Source organism: Myotis davidii, unplaced genomic scaffold (assembly GCF_000327345.1).
Source record: "Myotis davidii unplaced genomic scaffold, ASM32734v1 scaffold1521, whole genome shotgun sequence".
Taxonomy (NCBI): Eukaryota; Metazoa; Chordata; class Mammalia; order Chiroptera; family Vespertilionidae; genus Myotis; species Myotis davidii.
In genome coordinates, this window is record NW_006291034.1 from 60,744 (window position 1) to 77,835 (window position 17,092).

The following is a 17,092-nucleotide window of genomic DNA, read 5'->3' on the forward strand; positions in this document are numbered from 1 at the left end:
CGGTTCTCAGCCTCCGCCCGGAACGGCTGGTGGACGCCAGCATCACCGGGAGGCTCGGGCCGCTGCAGGGAGGCCCCTCGCGCTGGTCGTTTTCAAAGCTCCCGGGTGATCTGAACGTGCTGCGAGGTTTGAGAACCTCTGCTACAAGAGAAACAAATACTTTAGAAGAAGAAAAAAAGAGAGAGAGAAATCAGTACGACTGTCTGCCCGCTTTGCGAAATACAAGGTAGAGATTTTCTTAACAATAGAAAGCATTTCGAAAGGTGGTGTCAATCTCATTTCTGCCCCGTCTCAACCATGTGACCCCGGATGCCTGAGGAGTCCTCTGTAGGTGAGAAAGGGTTGCCTGCGGGCTGTACCCGGCAGTGTCTTGTGTCTTTATTCTCCAGCTCCAGCACTTTTCATTCAAACCTGCAAACGTGAGAGGAATCCCCAAAAGTTGGCCCTCGCCTGTCCCATCGTGCAGATGAGGTGACCAGCGGTATCGGAGCTCTTGTCGCGACGACCATCCCGCCTTGAAAATGGGCGCTGAGAGGTCCGGAGCCCTGACGGGGGTCTGTGAGAGGGTTTCAGCAGTTATTTTGTTTAAAAAGTTGGAGAATGCGGGCATCGATCCCGCTACCTCTCGCATGCTAAGCGAGCGCTCTACCATTTGAGCTAATTCCCCGCCCTGACGTGGCCCTGTCCTTCCCTGACCCACTTTAATATTTGGAAAGAATTTAGATTTTTTTTTTTCTGACACAAGCTGTAGTTGACCTGTCAGCCCATGGGACTGGGTGGACTGCGGGTCGAAGGTGACCGGACAGCCCCAGGACAGACCGCGGGCGCGGGTCCGGTCTGGAGACACTCGCGCAGCGCAGCGGGCTCAGCGCGGGGGCGGCGGACACTGGGCACCAGTTTATTCAACACGAATCCACCCGCGGACGCAGGGAACCGAAGGAGGCACCGGGGCCTCCGGGAGGGAAATCAGTGTCTCGGGCCATGGGGAGGCCCTCACCCAGCATCTGCACCTTCAAACTGCTTCGCCTCGAGCTGCAGCTCAGAAACTTCCTCCTTGAGGGTTCATGTTACTTTTAATCTAATTAAATTGGGGCAAGAGGATCAAAATTAAAATGGAGAACGTGGAGCATCTTATTTAAGGAAGTGCCTCTGTCTCTAAGTTCTGCAGGACCTGCAGGACGACCGTCCCAGAGCCCGACAGTGTCCTAATGCCTGTTCTCCCTTCTGCCTTTTCTTTTTCTAAAATTGCAATCAGGGCTGACAAAAGTGGATGACTTCCTGTGAAACCCACCGCCCCCACCCCATCTTAGACGAGAGTTCAGAACCTCGTGTTCTCCGTGCGCCTGAAAGCCCACCGTTCATCGCAGAGAGGCTACTGTCAGCCTCGCCTCCATTCTCGCCGCCTCCTGCTGTCGCCATCCTCCTCCCTGGACAGCACGTGCCCAGCCGCAGAGCTCAGCGTGGCCTCCACTCATGTGCTTCTGCCTGTCGTTTTCCATGGTTCTGCTAGGCGTGCAGGTGCAGAACGGAAATGAAGGAAAGCAGCCCGCACCGGCCCATCGCTCAGATCCAGGGAGCTTTTTTTTTTTTTTTAAAGGGGGGGGGATTATTTTTATTGTATCAATTTCTTTTAAAAATATACTTTTATTAATTTCAGAGAGGAAGGGAGAGGGAGAGATAGAAACATCAGTGATGAGAGGGAATCACTGATCGCCTGCCTCCCGCACGCCCCCTACTGGAAGATCGAACCCGCACCCCGGCAGGTGCCCTTGCCGGAATGGAACCCGGGACCCTTCAGTCCACAGGCCGATGCTCTATCCACTGAGCCACACCAGCTAGAGCTCCACGGAGCTTTATCAAGGCTGGCAGGGAACTGGGAGTGAGCGTTTGCCGCGGTCCCCAGGATGCGGTCTTCACTCCCTGTTGCCGGAGCACATACTGAGCACTGACATTTTACAAAGGCCGACTTAGCAAACCCTTTGGGGAATTCAGCCTTCAAATACGAGTAACCACATCAGTGCTGAGAGGCAGTGCCGACGGGGAGCCCATTAGTTTACCTCCAGGGAGGGTGGGTGACAGGCAATGCCGGTCACGGGAAGGACACAGGGAAACGGGAAACTGGCCGAGGGCGCCCTCGTGTGGCCATTGGCGCGCCCTGCGCACGGCCCCTTTAACAGCCAATATGGCGGGTAAGAAAGCCGGAAGGCTGCCCGAGAAGGACAGTGCACTGTAGAAAACCGAATAAGGTGGTGCCTCCGATCCATGCAACCGTGCTTCATACCGCCACCACATAAGACAATCAGCCACTCCCCAAATCCGGGAGAAGCCAGCTGCATCCCGCCGTTTCACGTCTCACAAGGCGTTCGGCAGGGTGTATTACAATTCCGGATCTGCCTTTTCCGGTGGGCATCTCTAGCCCGGAAGTCAGGCTACTGCCTCTTTCCTGAATCTCTGAACACCTCTCTTGGTTTGAATTTCCCGCTGAGCTGGGACCCACTTCCGCCCTCTGCACTAAGCCTAGACTTTCCATTGGTCAAAACCCATAGGCCCCACCCCCTCGCGCAGGCGTCGCACGCAGCGCGCGTCCGACGGCGCGGCGCTTTACGGCTGTCGTGCTTCGCGTCTCGGCAAGCATGGCGGCGGGGGAGTCGGAGAAGGAAGAAGCTGAGCAGGAGCCTTTAGAAGGGAAAGACCTGAAATTAAAAGCGGAGGAGGAACAGGAGGAATCCGAAGAGGCGGCTGGCAGCGCCAAGAAGCGGGTGGTGCCTGGCATTGTGTACCTGGGCCACATCCCGCCCCGCTTTCGGCCTCTGCATGTGCGGAACCTTCTCAGCGCCTACGGCGAGGTGGGGCGCGTCTTCTTCCAGCCCGAGGGTAAGTGCGCGGGTCCGAGGAGCGGGGGGTGGGGGGTGGAGGGGTGGGTCCGTGGTGTGTGGGGGTCTGGTAGGGGCCGGGGTGGGGCGCAGCCCCGCAGCCCCGCAGCCTGTTCTCGCAGAGCTGATTTGGGTTTTAACCTCGCCTCCGCCCACCCCTATTTTGGCCCGAATTTGCCAGGTTTTAATGCGTACAGCCTGAATGAAATCGCAGTGCTTTTTCTCAAAACAGAAGACATTCCTTTGTCATTTCGGGCGAGGTGAAGAGACAGTCTGATCAGCCGCCCCCACCTGCCCGGCAGGCACTAACCGGGAGTGGAGTCGGGGCCTGTGCAGGTTTTAGGGCAGACCTGATTCAGGAGTGTTAGCACCTAAATTAAAGGCCTTGCAAAGTGAGAAGCAACAAGCATTTATTTGCGTTCAATAAGCAGAGCTATTCAGAAAGTACTGATGCAGGAGAAGCCCCAATAGCACCAGCTGGTTTCTCAGTGGATAGAGCGTCGGCCTGCGGACTGAAGGGTCCCGGGTTCGATTCCGGCAAGTGTGCGTGCCCGGCTTGTGTGCGTGCTTTCCCTCTCTCTTTCTCTCTGAAATAAGTAAAAGTATATTTAAAAAAGAGGCCCGAAAAGTCTAGCTCTGATTTTGAGACAAACACACAAAAAATATTTATGAGAAAAGGGGACAATTGCATCAGGAGAAGGAAGGCATTGCTACCGGTGCAGATAACATCGGGATGCTGGTTCTAAACTGTTTTTAATTTTCAGCCTGGTATTTATCAGTCCATTAGTCATTATGTCTGCTTTCTTGTTATCTTTGCAGAGTTCTTTGGGGCACAAAGTTTTAGGCCCAATCCAAAGGTTATTTTGCCGTTTAAACATCCAGAGGTTTGAGCCTAAACATACAAAGCAGTTCTTTGGGATGTCAGCTCTGGTTCCAGTTTTAAGTGGCTCCATTTATGTTTTGACAGGCGTTAACATTGAGGAAGGAATGAGTTAGGCATAGGGAGAAAGGGTGGACTTTGCAGTTCTCAACTCCCTTCCCTATGAAGACCTTGAAGTAGGATCCCGGTCTGCGGGCAGGTTTTGAGAACCCAGTGAGTGGCTGCTGCGCCTGTCTCCATGACCACTGCTCTCTCTTTGGCACACAGGCGGGTTCGTGCGGCGCAAGAAGAAGGCAGCGGCAGCCTCGGCCACGGGCGGGAAAAAGCGGTCCAAGTACAGCAAGGACTACACAGAGGGCTGGGTGGAGTTCCGGGACAAGCGAGTAGCCAAGCGTGTGGCCGCCAGTCTGCACAACACACCCATGGGTGCCCGCAGGCGCAGCCCCTTCCGTTATGACCTCTGGAACCTCAAGGTGAGGGGATAGGCTTGTCTGCTGCATCTCCCACCCTACCTCCCCAACCCCAGCCCCGCACTCTGTGACCTCTTGTTGGCCCTGCCCGCTCCTGTTTTCTCTCCATCCCTGGCCTGTCCTACCCAGACCTTTTTTTGCTTTCCTGTCTACAGTACCTGCACCGTTTCACCTGGTCCCACCTCAGTGAGCATCTTGCCTTTGAGCGCCAGGTGCGCAGGCAGCGCCTGAGAGCCGAGGTTGCCCAGGCTAAGCGTGAGACTGACTTCTATCTTCGAAGTGTGGAGCGGGGGAAGCGCTTCCTTGCTGCTGATGGGGACGCTACCCGGCCGAATGGCTCCTGGACCTTTGCCCAGCGACCTACTGAGCAGGAGCTGAGGGCCCGGAAGGCAGCTCGTCCAGGGGGTCGTGAACGGGCTCGCCTGGCAAATGCTCAGGACCAGGCTCGCTCCAACCGAGGGCTCCTCGCTAGGATCTTTGGAGCCCCACCGCCCTCAGAGAGCATGGGGGACCCCGTGGTGGTCAAGGACTCTTGAGGGCCAGGGAGTCCCCTCCATCTCCCAGCCCAGCCCAGAGTTCTGTCTAGTAGCTGATAATGGCTACTCAGGCAGACAGTTTGTTTCTCAGACCAGGAGTTTCTGGTGAGTCCAGATATAGTTTGGGCCTCTCCTCCCCTCTCCAACTATTGCACATGCCTGGCTGAAGCACCTAATTCATGCTAGTGGCAGGATTATGGCAACTGCAGATGCCTGTTTTGTCTCATCTGACAACCAGTTGTCTAATTTAGGATTTACCGAGTCACGACGCGGCTGTGAATGACGGCACGTACCAACACGTACTCCTTGGCCTTAGGACTAGCACAGGAAAGGGCGGGTATTTAGGAATAAACGTACAGAGGCATCATGGTGGATGTGTGGTGTGTAAGGGGCTGTGGGAAGGTATGATTCCTGATCACAGCCTTCAGAGATGGGGTCATTTTTTCACCAACTTTTCCAGATCATTCCTAAAGAATGAACAGAAGTCTGGAAGAGCTTGGTGAACTGTAATCACAAACAGCTCCCAGGGTGGAGTGTTGGGTGGAAAGCAGTGCACAGGTGAGCAACGCCACGACGTAGTGGCACAGTGACCCGCTCGGGTGCACCTCGTGTTGGGGCGCAGACGGGAGCCTCGCAGACAACATGCAGAGCAGCCCCAGAGGCGCTCCCTGTAAACCAGAGGACTGAAAACGTGTCACCATAACAGAAGTCTCCACACGGCCTTGTAGAGATCAAACTGGTCAGAATCCAGTATCCAAGCTGGGCAGATAGAGTAGTAGATCAAAGCTTAGCTAAATTTAACACTCTATAATAAAAACCCTTACAGTCTGTCTGATAATACAAAAGTTTCTTTAGGGGCATCCAGGGAGATCTTACTACACATCTCAAAGTTAATTATGAAACATTTAAAATATTCAATTAAAATCAAGAATGAATGAAGATACTTCCTATTACCACTACTATTCACACACTGTCCAAGAAATCCTGGTGATACAGAGACAAAGTGGAAAAAAAGGATAAAATTGCCCTGGCTGGTGTGGTTCAGTAGGTTGGAGCGCTGTCCTGTGCACTGAAAGGTCGCCGGTTCCATTCCCACTCAAGGCACATACTCAGGTTGCATGCTTGGTCCCTGGTAGGGGTTGTGCAGGAGGCAGCCAATCCATGTTTCTGCTCATCATTTCTCCCTCTGCCTTCCTCTCTAATAATAAAAATATATTTTTAAAAATGATAAAATTGACATTGTAAGTATCATAATTTCAGCATAAGTCTCCAGAAAATTGGTTTTGCCGGTTTGAGCATAATACTGTACATAAATGTAACTAGCACTCTGCCTGATAACACTAGATAAGGGTGCCACAGACAAAAGACCCTGCACTGAAGCAGGAACACGTGTGCAATGTGTATAAAAGCTGTTCTATCAGGACTAAGACAGCACTGAACTGCAGGGATGGGTATGTATTCACTGTAATTGTATTGACAGATCAACCCACATTTCTATCAAAAGGGCATGGGTAGGATTATCAAGAACAAAAGGGGATGGGGATGGGTAGGTAAGTTGATGTTCAATAGAGGTAGGCTAAACTGTATGATCGGTATAACTGTCAGATGCACAAAATGTTGACTAAGGAGGGTCTCAGAACTCTTACCTGTCAGGTTCACCCACAAACCTCAGCCCTATACATTTACCTCTCATGGTAAGGTCCCTATAAACCAGAGTGAGGACAGCATTTCCTGGTAAGTTGGAGCCACGTCTGGATTCACTTGTCCAGTATCATCTCCAGAGGAAGTGTTTCTTGGCAGGACCTATTGTCCACTAACTACAGTGGAAGGGATACTTAACCCTTTCCCCACTCACCTAGACCTCACCATAGGTGTGCTCATGTTCTCATGATGCACTGCTGGCGCTTCCGCTCCGCCCAGCGAGTGGAGCAGGGAAAGTTGAACAGAACTGAGCTGCTCTAGACATTCTCCCAGGTGTCTTTCTCTGGGAACCTGATGTATTTAACATTTGGGTAACAAGGGCACTGGACTCCACGAGTCATTAATGGTGCATTGGTAGTTACTGAATTTTAGCCAATATGGTCAGATAAAGCTATTACTCCTCCCTGTGCTGTTTATGTCATGCAGTGGGGAGGCTCTGAAAGGACCCACTGTCCAAAGAGCACAGAACACACTCCTTCCAGGTTTCACTCTCTCAGCCTTAGCACCAGAATTCTAGATGGTCCATTAACTACCACCACCACCAGGACTCAGGGCCAGCCACATGAATATCCACCTTATTCTTTTTTCAGCTTTATTGAAGTACTAGAGGCCCAGTGCATGAAATTTGTGCATGGGGGCAGGGGGGAGGATCATCCCTCAGCCCGGCCTGCAACCTCTCCAATCCAGGACCCCTCATGATGTCCGACTGCCAGACATGCCCCTTGCAATCTGGGACCGCTGCTGGCTCCTAACCGCTCACCTGCCTGCTGGCCTGATCCCCCTAACTGCTCTCCTCTGCTGACCTAATCGCCCCTAACTGCCTCTGTGTCGGCCCCACCACCATGGCTTTGTCCAGAAGGACATCTGGAAGGTCGTCTAGAAGATGTCTGGCCTAATTAGCATATTACCCTTTTTTTAGTATAGATAATTAACAGATAAAATTGTAAGATATTTAAAGTGTACATCACGATGAATTGATATATATTGTGAAAGGATTCCTGAGTATTTGCTTTATTCTAATACAAGTGTGTGTGTGTGTGTGGGGGGGGGGTTGTTCTTAGTATAGTAGAGACAAAATGCAGTTTTTCAAAACATGTTTATTTAAGAATTAAGGGAAAACAAAAACATTAAAGCATGGGAATACATTGAATACAAGTGTCTTGTTTGGTCTGAAATCTTGAAAGTTACTCTAACTACTTACCTGAGGTAGATGTAGGTTGGCACTGTTTCAAGAGAACCTCCATCCATCCCAGAAGTTACCTCCCAGTTTTGGTTACAGGCTCCCAAGTGGTCCTCCCCAACCTCAGGTTATGCTATAGGAACAGTAACAATACATTTCCCCTATGGTTAAAAGACCTCGGACTTGTTTCATACCCACAAAGTTCTGTGTTTGAGGTGGTCCATCTTTAATTTACTTGAAGACTAGAGACAATCATCACGAGATTAGCTGAAAAAAGGGTCAAGTCATCCTGTCAATGATACCAACTCCGTCCCCTTCTGCAAGTTCTAGTGACTAACAAGTAGCCACAGAACTAATTTTATCACCACCATGCCACACACCCATACTATTTTAGTGTTACAATAATCAAACATAGACTAGTGATAGGCATGATTTTCAAAAGAAAAACAAATACATGGTGTGTGTTTTACCACACTGGACAACTTTTCATGGTATAAGAACTATTTATGAAAAGAAACATATCGGCTTGAATCACCTCCCAGGATCTGTTTACTAAAAGAAAAAACACCTTAGAATCAGATTTCTTACTATCACTATGAGCTACACCCACTGACCCTAGGATTATCAAGATGAGCAGCCAGTCATCAGGATCATAGCTTAAAGCCACACACAAAGCAGCCACTGGCCACCTCCATGAGTCTGAGGCCAACGCTCCTGAGTTCAAGGATTCGCTATGATCGACCAGATCAACCAGACAGACTAGCAACAAAATATTTATTCACCAGTCTAGTCCCAAACACTGCAGAAATCTTAAGGATTTTTATTAAATGTCTTTTAATCTGAGGGGAAAAGACCCTCAGAAGTGTCCATGTATCGATTCCTGGATTAATTACAGTACATCTAGAGAATATTAAATATAATTATTCTGTTAAACTGGAAATAAGTGCTTATTCTCAAACCTCTGATGAATTTGGCAACTACTTTTTCTCTCTAGCATTTAGCATCCTAGTTTCCAAGCCAAATAAATATCTTATATTGTGATTGCAATCCTTTCCCTGGGAATAAAAAGTATTCTCTTTTCTTCATTCTGGCAGAATGAAGCAAATGAAAGGCATATCATTATGGGACTGAATTTGCTATAAACAGCAGGATAATGGAGTGAAAAGAGCAATGCTTTGGCGTCAGAATAGTTAACCCCAGAAGCATGGCTCCTCCATTAACTGCGTCATCGTGTGTTACTTGCCTGCGCAAGCCTAACCTTTCTTCCAGTCTTCCATCAGCCATTCTGCACGGAGCTGATGAGGATATATTATCATTCAAAGAGATGAAACGTGAAGTAAAAAAAAAAAGTGTTTACTAGCAACATCATACCTGTCACCCTGGAATCTGCACTTCTGAGTTGAAAAGAGATGAATCTCTAGAGTGGAAATTTCAAATACCAGTGACACTGACATTTCAGAGAAAGGAAATGTCAAGGGTGTGCCTCAACTCACACCAAGTAAAACCTGGGGGTTTTGCTTCTGTATGAGATTGGCCCTCCAAAGGAGAAACATTTGGGGGTTCTAATCCAGGATAACTCCTCCCACTGCTTAGTTCTTTTCACTACCAGCAAGTTTCCCAAAACACCAGTCACCAATCTGGGCAAGAATTTTTTTTTTTTTAAAGAGAGATCAAGAGGGAAAGTATTCTCCTTTCCCCACAGTGACACATGCCACACCATCTGTCACAAGGGCACAGTCCTTTCCTTTACTGGATTTCCAACTTTTAAAAAAAGAGAAATTAAAGCAATCGTCAACTAAGTGGTTCAGATAAAAGCATCTTCACCTGAGTTTCCCATCAGCCTGCTCTGAACAGCCCAAGCTCCTCCCACGACAAGCTTCTGGGTACCTAACAACTGTTTACATACGGACTCATTAAAGCCGCCTCCACCCCAGGGGCCAGCTAACTGTGAGCACAGTTATTCTCATATCTATTATATGTACAAGGTCCACAACTAGATCTCTCACTAGAGCAAAATTCTCTGCAGAGTAGGTTCTTTGGGGCCCAAAGGTAGAGGTTTCTAGCAGGACTTTTTTCAGACTCGAGATATTTACGGGGTTTTCATTCGTGTGAGTTCCCTGGTATACCAAAGGAGCTGGTCATGGACAGCTTTTCTCAGACGTCACAAGGGATCTTCTCAGACGGCTTTTTGTGTTGTTCAAACCCAAGAAGATTCTCCATCTAATGCTTTCGCCACATTCCAGACAAATACCTACATTTTCACCAATATGGCTTCTGTGATGGGTAAGAAAGTCATAGTTCTGTTGGAAGCTTTTTCCACACTTGCTAGGGTTTCTCCCCAGTGTGGGTTTTCTGACGTCCAGTGAGCTGTACACAGTGTGTGAAGCACTGCTCACACCAAGGGCATTTCTTTTGGTGCGAGTTCCCTCAGAAAGAGAGCAGTGAGCATTGCTAAGAAGCTCTCTCACTCTGCATCTCCAAGGTTCCCCACCGGTACGAGTCCTCTTGTGGGGATCAGCTCTGAGCTCAGACTAAAGGTTTTCCAAACCTGAAGGCCTTAGAAGGTTTCTTGTTGGAGTGACTGATAGGTGTTCTGTTAGGGTGGCTCTCTGGGCAAACCCTTTCCCAACTTCCTAAAATTGCAGATTCTCTGGTCCCCCGTGAAGTCTGAGCTCTTCCAAAGGTCTAAGATTTGCCTACAGTTTTTCGTCTTAATGAGTTCTCTGACTCGTAAGTGCATTTCTCTGTGGTGTTATAACTTCTTGTCTGGCCAAGAGGTCTGTGAGGTTTCTGATGGGTGGGGAGGGCTGAGCTCAAGCCCCTTCTCACCCGCCTGACAGAGAGATGGTTTCTCACCGAGGTGGACTGTCGGATGTTGGAGGAGGGCGGAGCCCTGGCGGAAGCCTTGGTCACACACACTGTACTGGTAGCGCAGCTCCTCTGTTTGAGTTCTCGTTTTCGGTTGGGCAACAAAGCCCACGCCGAGGAGAAAGCCGCTCTCACACGCAGACCACTGGTGTGGCCTCTCCTCCATGTGAATCCTCTGACGCACAATAAGGTCTGAGCCACAGCTGAAACTTTTCTCATATTCAAGGCATTTAAAAGTGTGTGTGTGAGTTGCCTGGTGCCGGATCAGGTTGGCACTCCGAGTAAAGCTTCGCATACACTCCAAGCATTTATAGGGCTTCTCCCCGGTGTGGACTCTCTGGTGAACAATAAGGTCTGATTTCTGGCCAAAGCATTTCTCACAGGCGCCACACTTATAGGGCTTCTCCCCGGTGTGGACTCTCTTATGAACAATGAAGGCTGAACGGTGCCGGTAACTTTTCTCACACTTACTACATTTGTAGGGCCTTTCGCCAGTGTGCGTTCTCTGGTGGCTAATGAGATCCGATTTCCCACTAAAAGCTTTTTCACACTCCAGACACTTAAATGGTTTCTCACCGGTGTGAGTTCTTCGGTGCCGAATGAGGTTTGTACTTCGACTGAAGCATTTATCACACTCGCTGCACAGATATGGTTTCTCACCTGTGTGGCTTCGCTGGTGGACAAGCAGATCAGAGCTCTGTCCAAAATTCTTGCCACAAATGTCACACGTATAGAATTTTTTACCTGCATGTGTTCTCTGGTGTCCTGACAGGGCTAAGTGGTGCCAGAAGCTCTTCTCACATTTGCTACATTTATAAGGTTTCTCATAATTGTGGATCCTCTGGTGTGAAATGAGATCTGAGCGCTGGATAAATGTTTTCTCACACATATCACATCGATAAGGTTTCTCCCCAGTGTGGGATCTCTCACACATAATAAGAGCTAAGTTCTCATAGAAGTTTTGCTCGCGTTCAAGGCACTGGTATAACTGATCATCTATTTGAGTAATCTCATGCACATGAATGAAAATCTTTTGACCCTTCTGAGGGCGCGCATGATATAATTTCCTTTTCTGAGTTCTCTGATTGGCTCTCTTTTCTGAAGTGCACATTTCTATGGCTCTCTCCTAGGGAGTTTTCCACTGGTCGTCTTGACCCATCATCTTCATTGTCATTTTTCTGATAAGAACTTGAATGACACACTTGTTTTAGGCCTTTGAGTCATGAGCTGTTTGTCTCTACAAGTTTCCAGCATCATACACACTAATTTCTTACTCGGTATTTCCAACACTGTGAGACAAAGAGAAGTATTATTTATATTCCTGCAACTAAGAAAAGAATGCTCAAAATTAACATCACTGTTGAAAAGACAGAAATTCTGCATCAGGGTACATAATGCTATTGGTTTTTCAGGGGCTGAAATCAGTCTCTCTTTGCCAGTATCAACCAATCAGCAATATATATGGAACGTACTAGGGATTATTATTTATTTCATGGTCTGGGTGATCTCCAACCCAGGCTCTTCCTCTCCCGTCACTCTGGTAAGCAGTGCCTGCCCTGGCATTCTCTGTCCCCTTTGCTGCTGTTTTTCCCCATGGCCCTTACCACCCAATACAGTGCACACGTACTCACTGACTTGCTGTCTATGGTTAGAATATGACATGACGTCTGTTTGATCGCTGCTCTTCCCTTAGTATACAGAGCAGTTCAGACATATCGTTGGTGCTTCATAAGCAGCTTATTACAGTTCTACTAGTGTCCTTATCCGGTAAAGGACAAAGGCTGATGCCATGGGAGCGGGTCTGAGGAAATGCCTTTTAGAAGAAAAAAGGGACATTTCAAAAGACTGAGGAAATGGAGCTCACCTAGAATGTAAATGGAGGAAACGCAGCATTCACTTTCTGGTCCTGAGAATGTGATTTCTCAAGGAAGATTGCATTCTGTAAAACACAAGGACAAGAAAAGGGTCAACAGTCATAAATGAGAGGACTCAGCACTAGATCATTTCACTCAACCTGAAAACGGAAACTTCCATTAACAAGAGAAAATGGGGGAGGGGGGAGAGAAAATGGTTTTCTTATACAATCCCCGTTATCCCATTTGACCCTGGAGAAAAGGGGCAATAAGACATCTATAGCCATCCTTGGGAGTATGACGGCATTGCAGGCAAGGCCCGTAACACTGACCTCTCTGGAACACTGAGGCATCGCCTTCCCCAGGAGTGCGAGCTGCCCGGGTCTGAGGTACATCAGGGAGCACAGGTCCCTGGGGACGACACCCCCACCTTCCCTGCAGCCTGCCATTGCCACCATTCTGGTCCTCCACAATTTACAACAGACTTGGCTGACTTATATTTCAGCCACAAACAACTCGGGACGCAGTCACCTGGGGGCATGAGTAGTTAGCCAGCCAGACCTGTCCACTGATTTCTCCCGCACAGCTTTAACCTGCCTGCTCCAGGTCACAAGACTTTCAGCTGTTCCCTCAGCAATTTTCTGCTATTGAGGACCCGACAGACAGCACAGGGAACATACACGTAGCCCATGGCCACCAGTAATAACAGGACAGCGTTCATGTTCTCTTCCAGGAAACACAGAGGCCCGACAGCTGGTTCTCCCATGAAACGCAACTCTGAACTCCGCACCAGATCACGGGACACAACCCGACCTGCAGCGAGTTCACTATTTTTTGTCCCCTTCTGTATCCCTGGTCTGAACTCAGTGCAGGCTGAATCACAGAAGTCAGAGAAACTGTAAAATGTAATCCAGTTGGGATTTTTTTGAAAACCTAGGGGCTCCCATGCCGATGGTTAAAACTGACTTCAGCCAGTGGATAGAAAACAGAGTGCGGCAGCCTGTGGCAGGATAAATCTAAAGGTCACTGTCAAAAAGAGAAAACCCACTCTAAGTACAAAAGAAATTTTTTTTAAGATTTCTGATAACAGCAGAATACAAGGAAGAGAAGAGACCTAGTGTGCACACAGGAAAGGTGGCCCTGGAACAACTCTTAGGAAAGAGCAGAAAGGACCTCACAGCCAAGGAGAAAATGAACAAAGGAAACTATAAGGCCCTTCAACATGGAGAAAAAATTTAAAATGCACAATCTATCTCCCTGGTATATTCTAAAACTGCCATCCAGTTTTAAAACAAAAACAAAACTTTACCACAATGGCAAAGTGGTAATGTGCTGCTAAATTAGCAACCTTGTAAAATATGTTATGTTCAAAATAAAATAAAAATAATTCAACTAAAAACTGGGAGAAGAGGAAGAAAACAGTGAAATAACCTCACTGATTACTGCATTAATTAATGGCAGGCAGAAGTTAAGAATACTATTAAGAACTGGGAAACCAGATAATTAAAGGTTAAATAAGAAAATGGGAATAAAGGCACTTAAAAGGGTCTAAGTACAAACGTAGCCATTATAACAAGAATCAAACTTTCTAAAAATATTTTTAATGAAAGAGCAATGAAAACACATCACGTAGGGAAAAAACAGGACAAATATTACATAACGCTGATAACCAAACCTGATGAAGAGAGCATAAAACAATTTTACAGCCCAGTAGCAGTATCAATGTGAAAATTACTAGCAAAATCCAACACATTCTTACACAAAATGCAGCATACTCTTTTATACTGTTACTTTTTTAAATTACAATTTAGTGCTGGCTTTGGCAGCACATATACTAAAATTAGAACGATACAGAGAAGATTAGCATGGCCCCTGTGCAAGGATGACATGCAAATTCATGAAGCGTTCCATATGAGAAAAAAAAAATTACTATTTATCCTGGAAATCACTCCACATCTATTGGTAAAGATTTTCCTTATTCACTTTCACAGCTGCATAATACCCCCATTATATGTGGCTATACCAAGTTTATTCAACCACTTTCATACTTATGGGCACTTCATTTGTTTTAAATATTTTCAAATTATAAGCATTATGATGAATACCCTTATGGATGTGTATTTTCATATTGGTGGAGGTGTATCTTCAGAATCAATTTCTAGAAAAGGGACTGCTTAACCAGATGTAAATGCAAAAAAAGAACCAGATGTAAATGCATATCCATGTGAGCAGAGAAACAAGTAGACAGAATCATAAAGCAAACATAGTAAAATGTTAACATTTAGGGACTACAGGAAAAGGGTGTATGGGCATTCTTTGTACTATTTTACAACATTTTTGTAAGCCTCAAATTATTTCCAAATTAAAAGTTTTTAATTTTATTTAAAAATTGTTAAAGAACATGGTAGCTGAGCGTTGGCACACTGTGCTAGTTAAAATTCAATGTTCAAGCTCCAAAATCAGATGTTGGTTCAAGTTCCCACTACGCTTCTCTGTAGCTGTGAGAACTGGGGTACTGACTTGAGGTCTCTGGCTTCAGTCTCCCCTTTGGTAAAGCAGGGAGCTACGATTACACGCCCGAAGGAGCGGCTGTGAGAACTGACACAGTGTCAGTTACGGACTCGGCTCACCGTCCGGGTCTCCACAGGTGCTGGACAAATGGCAGGGCCTGTTTTCTTGATTCCTTCTTCACGGGCACAAAAAGCCCAACGTTCACAGAGCCCGTCCTCTGTGCCTGCCTCCGTGTAAAGCCTTGTTCAAAATCCATTTAAATAATTAACTAAATAATAAAATAACTCAGCAAGTTAATGATTAATAAAAAGACTGGGCAAACACAGTTATGGAGAAATGTCACGAGGAAAAGGAAGAATCCAGAACCAAACTAAAGAAGATATGCAGGATCTAGACCAGGGTGGGCAAACTTTTTGACTCGAGGGCCACAATGGGTTCTTAAACTGGACCGGAGGCCGGAACAAAAGCATGGATGGAGTGTTGTATGAACTAATATAAATTCAAAGTAAACATCGTTACATAAAAGGGTACGGTCTTTTTTTTTTTTTTAAGTTTTATTCATTTCAAACGGGCCGGATCCGGCCCGCGGGCTGTAGTTTGCCCATGGCTGGTCTAGACAAAGATCTAATATGAAATGGGTTTATGGGAGTCCTGCCTTTTAAAATGTGTATTACTGTTAAGCTCAAATAGAGAATAGAGTAGAAATAACGGATGCTGCCCTGGCCGGTTTGGCTCAGTGGAACAAGCTCCAGCTGGAGGACTGAAGGGTCCTGGGTTTGATTCCCGCCCTGGGCCCAGTCAGGGTATGTGCCGGAGGCAGCCGAAATGTCTCTCCCCGTCCCTTCCACTCTCTCTGAAAATCAGTGAAAGAAATATCCTGAGGTGAGAATTAACAAAAAAAGGAAGAAAGGACCCGAGCTTGGCCACAGCCTGTGAATGAATCGGAGTATTTCCTACAGTTACCAGCCCAGGGTATTGTATTTGCCCGAAGTAGCCAACAACTGTGGGGCACTAAGAAGAAAAAAAATTGTTAAATAAGGAAATTTTGTCAAAACTCTAAGTAGACAATAACACTTTCCTACTTCAAAATACTGTTAATTGTCTATCACACGGAAAAACACAAACTTCCCACAGCTGTATGCAACGTGGCTCCTCCACCCAGCTCCAGCCGCCCTTCTTCCCTCTGCGGGAACGCTCCTCCCCAGGCAGCCTGCTCCTTTATTTGACTCAAGTGTCTGACTGAGAATTACTTCCTCAGCAAGCAGCACACTCTGACTTTATCTCACATAACCATCCCCCTGATCCTGTTTCTTTCTCCCCGGGCGTGTGTGTTTTATATCTGTTCATTGGTTTCTCTCTCCTACTGGAACAGAACTCCCGCTAGGGTCAGGACTAACTGCAGTAACCTAGCACCTAGAACACATTAGTTGAATGAATGAATGACTGAACGGATGAATGAATGACTGAATGGATGAATGACTGAACGGATGAATGAATACCGGAACAAAAAGAGCCACCATCATGCTGGGAGCGCAGCAGCAGCAATGCATCCGGCTAGGAGCTCTGGCAAACTTACAAATATCCTTCAAGTCGGAGCTTCAGGGAGCCCTCCTCTGGGAAGAGACCGGCTCTCGTCCACCCGGAGGGTCAGACGCACGAAGAGAACAGCAGTAAACGCATAAGCGCAGCAGGTGAGCGGAGAACCTCACAGCTCAAGGCTGTCCTGACAGGTACAGGTCACACGGACCAGCAGACAAGGTCTGTAAAGCACTATCTAAGAGTGAGATAATTCTCGCCCTATCGGGCCCCAGGTTAGGGATTATCACACCTATTTTTCATTGATTACACAGACTGCCTCATTTAATCTTCCCAAGAACTCTGTAAAGTTGGTGTCAATACCAATGTTTGCACCTTAGATAGAAGGCCTGATGCTTAGGGCAGTTAGAGAATTACGCAAGATGTCACAGCTAGTCAGCAGTAGAGCCAGGATTTAAACTGCCATCTGACTGCTGACCTGCCTGCGCACTGGACACAGTGCCTTTGGAGGCTGCAAATCCATCAAGAGGCGGTTCCTACAAGCCCGTCGCGAACGTGCATGTTGGGATGGAGTGTGCAATCCACGTAAACTGCAGGTAGGACCTGATCCTGTCACTCTGCTACCCCACAAGCTAAGGCTCATTCCCCTTGACCCTGATCTTCCCCCGTCCCACCTGCCCTCCC

General features: G+C 47.4%; 2 protein-coding genes and 1 non-coding gene across 3 annotated transcripts; 1 reads left to right on the top strand and 2 right to left on the bottom strand.

Moving 5' to 3' along the window:
• Window positions 1–594: 594 nt before the first annotated feature.
• Window positions 595–667, bottom strand: TRNAA-AGC. Its single transcript has one exon. It is a non-coding gene; the product is annotated as a tRNA-Ala (tRNA).
• Window positions 668–2,593: 1,926 nt separating this feature from the next.
• ABT1 (activator of basal transcription 1) lies at window positions 2,594–5,765 on the top strand. The gene is made up of 3 exons (XM_006764283.2): window positions 2,594–2,874; window positions 4,021–4,226; window positions 4,379–5,765. The coding sequence occupies exons 1-3, from the start codon at window positions 2,634–2,636 to the stop codon at window positions 4,757–4,759; spliced, it is 828 nt and encodes a 275-aa protein (XP_006764346.1). The 5' UTR covers window positions 2,594–2,633; the 3' UTR covers window positions 4,760–5,765.
• Window positions 5,766–7,537: 1,772 nt separating this feature from the next.
• ZNF322 (zinc finger protein 322) lies at window positions 7,538–12,469 on the bottom strand. Its single transcript, XM_006764284.2, has 2 exons — window positions 12,373–12,469; window positions 7,538–11,797 (listed from the first exon to the last, which is right to left on the bottom strand). Exon 2 carries the CDS (start codon window positions 11,617–11,619, stop codon window positions 10,393–10,395), a length of 1,227 nt encoding a protein of 408 aa, XP_006764347.1. The 5' UTR covers window positions 11,620–11,797; window positions 12,373–12,469; the 3' UTR covers window positions 7,538–10,392.
• Window positions 12,470–17,092: the final 4,623 nt, after the last annotated feature.

Excerpts from the sequence above, each read along its gene's own strand:
- ABT1 (XM_006764283.2), top strand. The coding sequence starts at position 2,634 with ATGGCGGCGGGGGAGTCGGAGAAGGAAGAAGCTGAGCAGGAGCCTTTA. Across the intron at positions 2,875-4,020 it reads CGTCTTCTTCCAGCCCGAGG|GCGGGTTCGTGCGGCGCAAG; the intron begins GTAAGTGCGCGG and ends TTTGGCACACAG. Across the intron at positions 4,227-4,378 it reads ATGACCTCTGGAACCTCAAG|TACCTGCACCGTTTCACCTG; the intron begins GTGAGGGGATAG and ends TCCTGTCTACAG.
- ZNF322 (XM_006764284.2), bottom strand. The coding sequence starts at position 11,619 with ATGTGCACTTCAGAAAAGAGAGCCAATCAGAGAACTCAGAAAAGGAAA.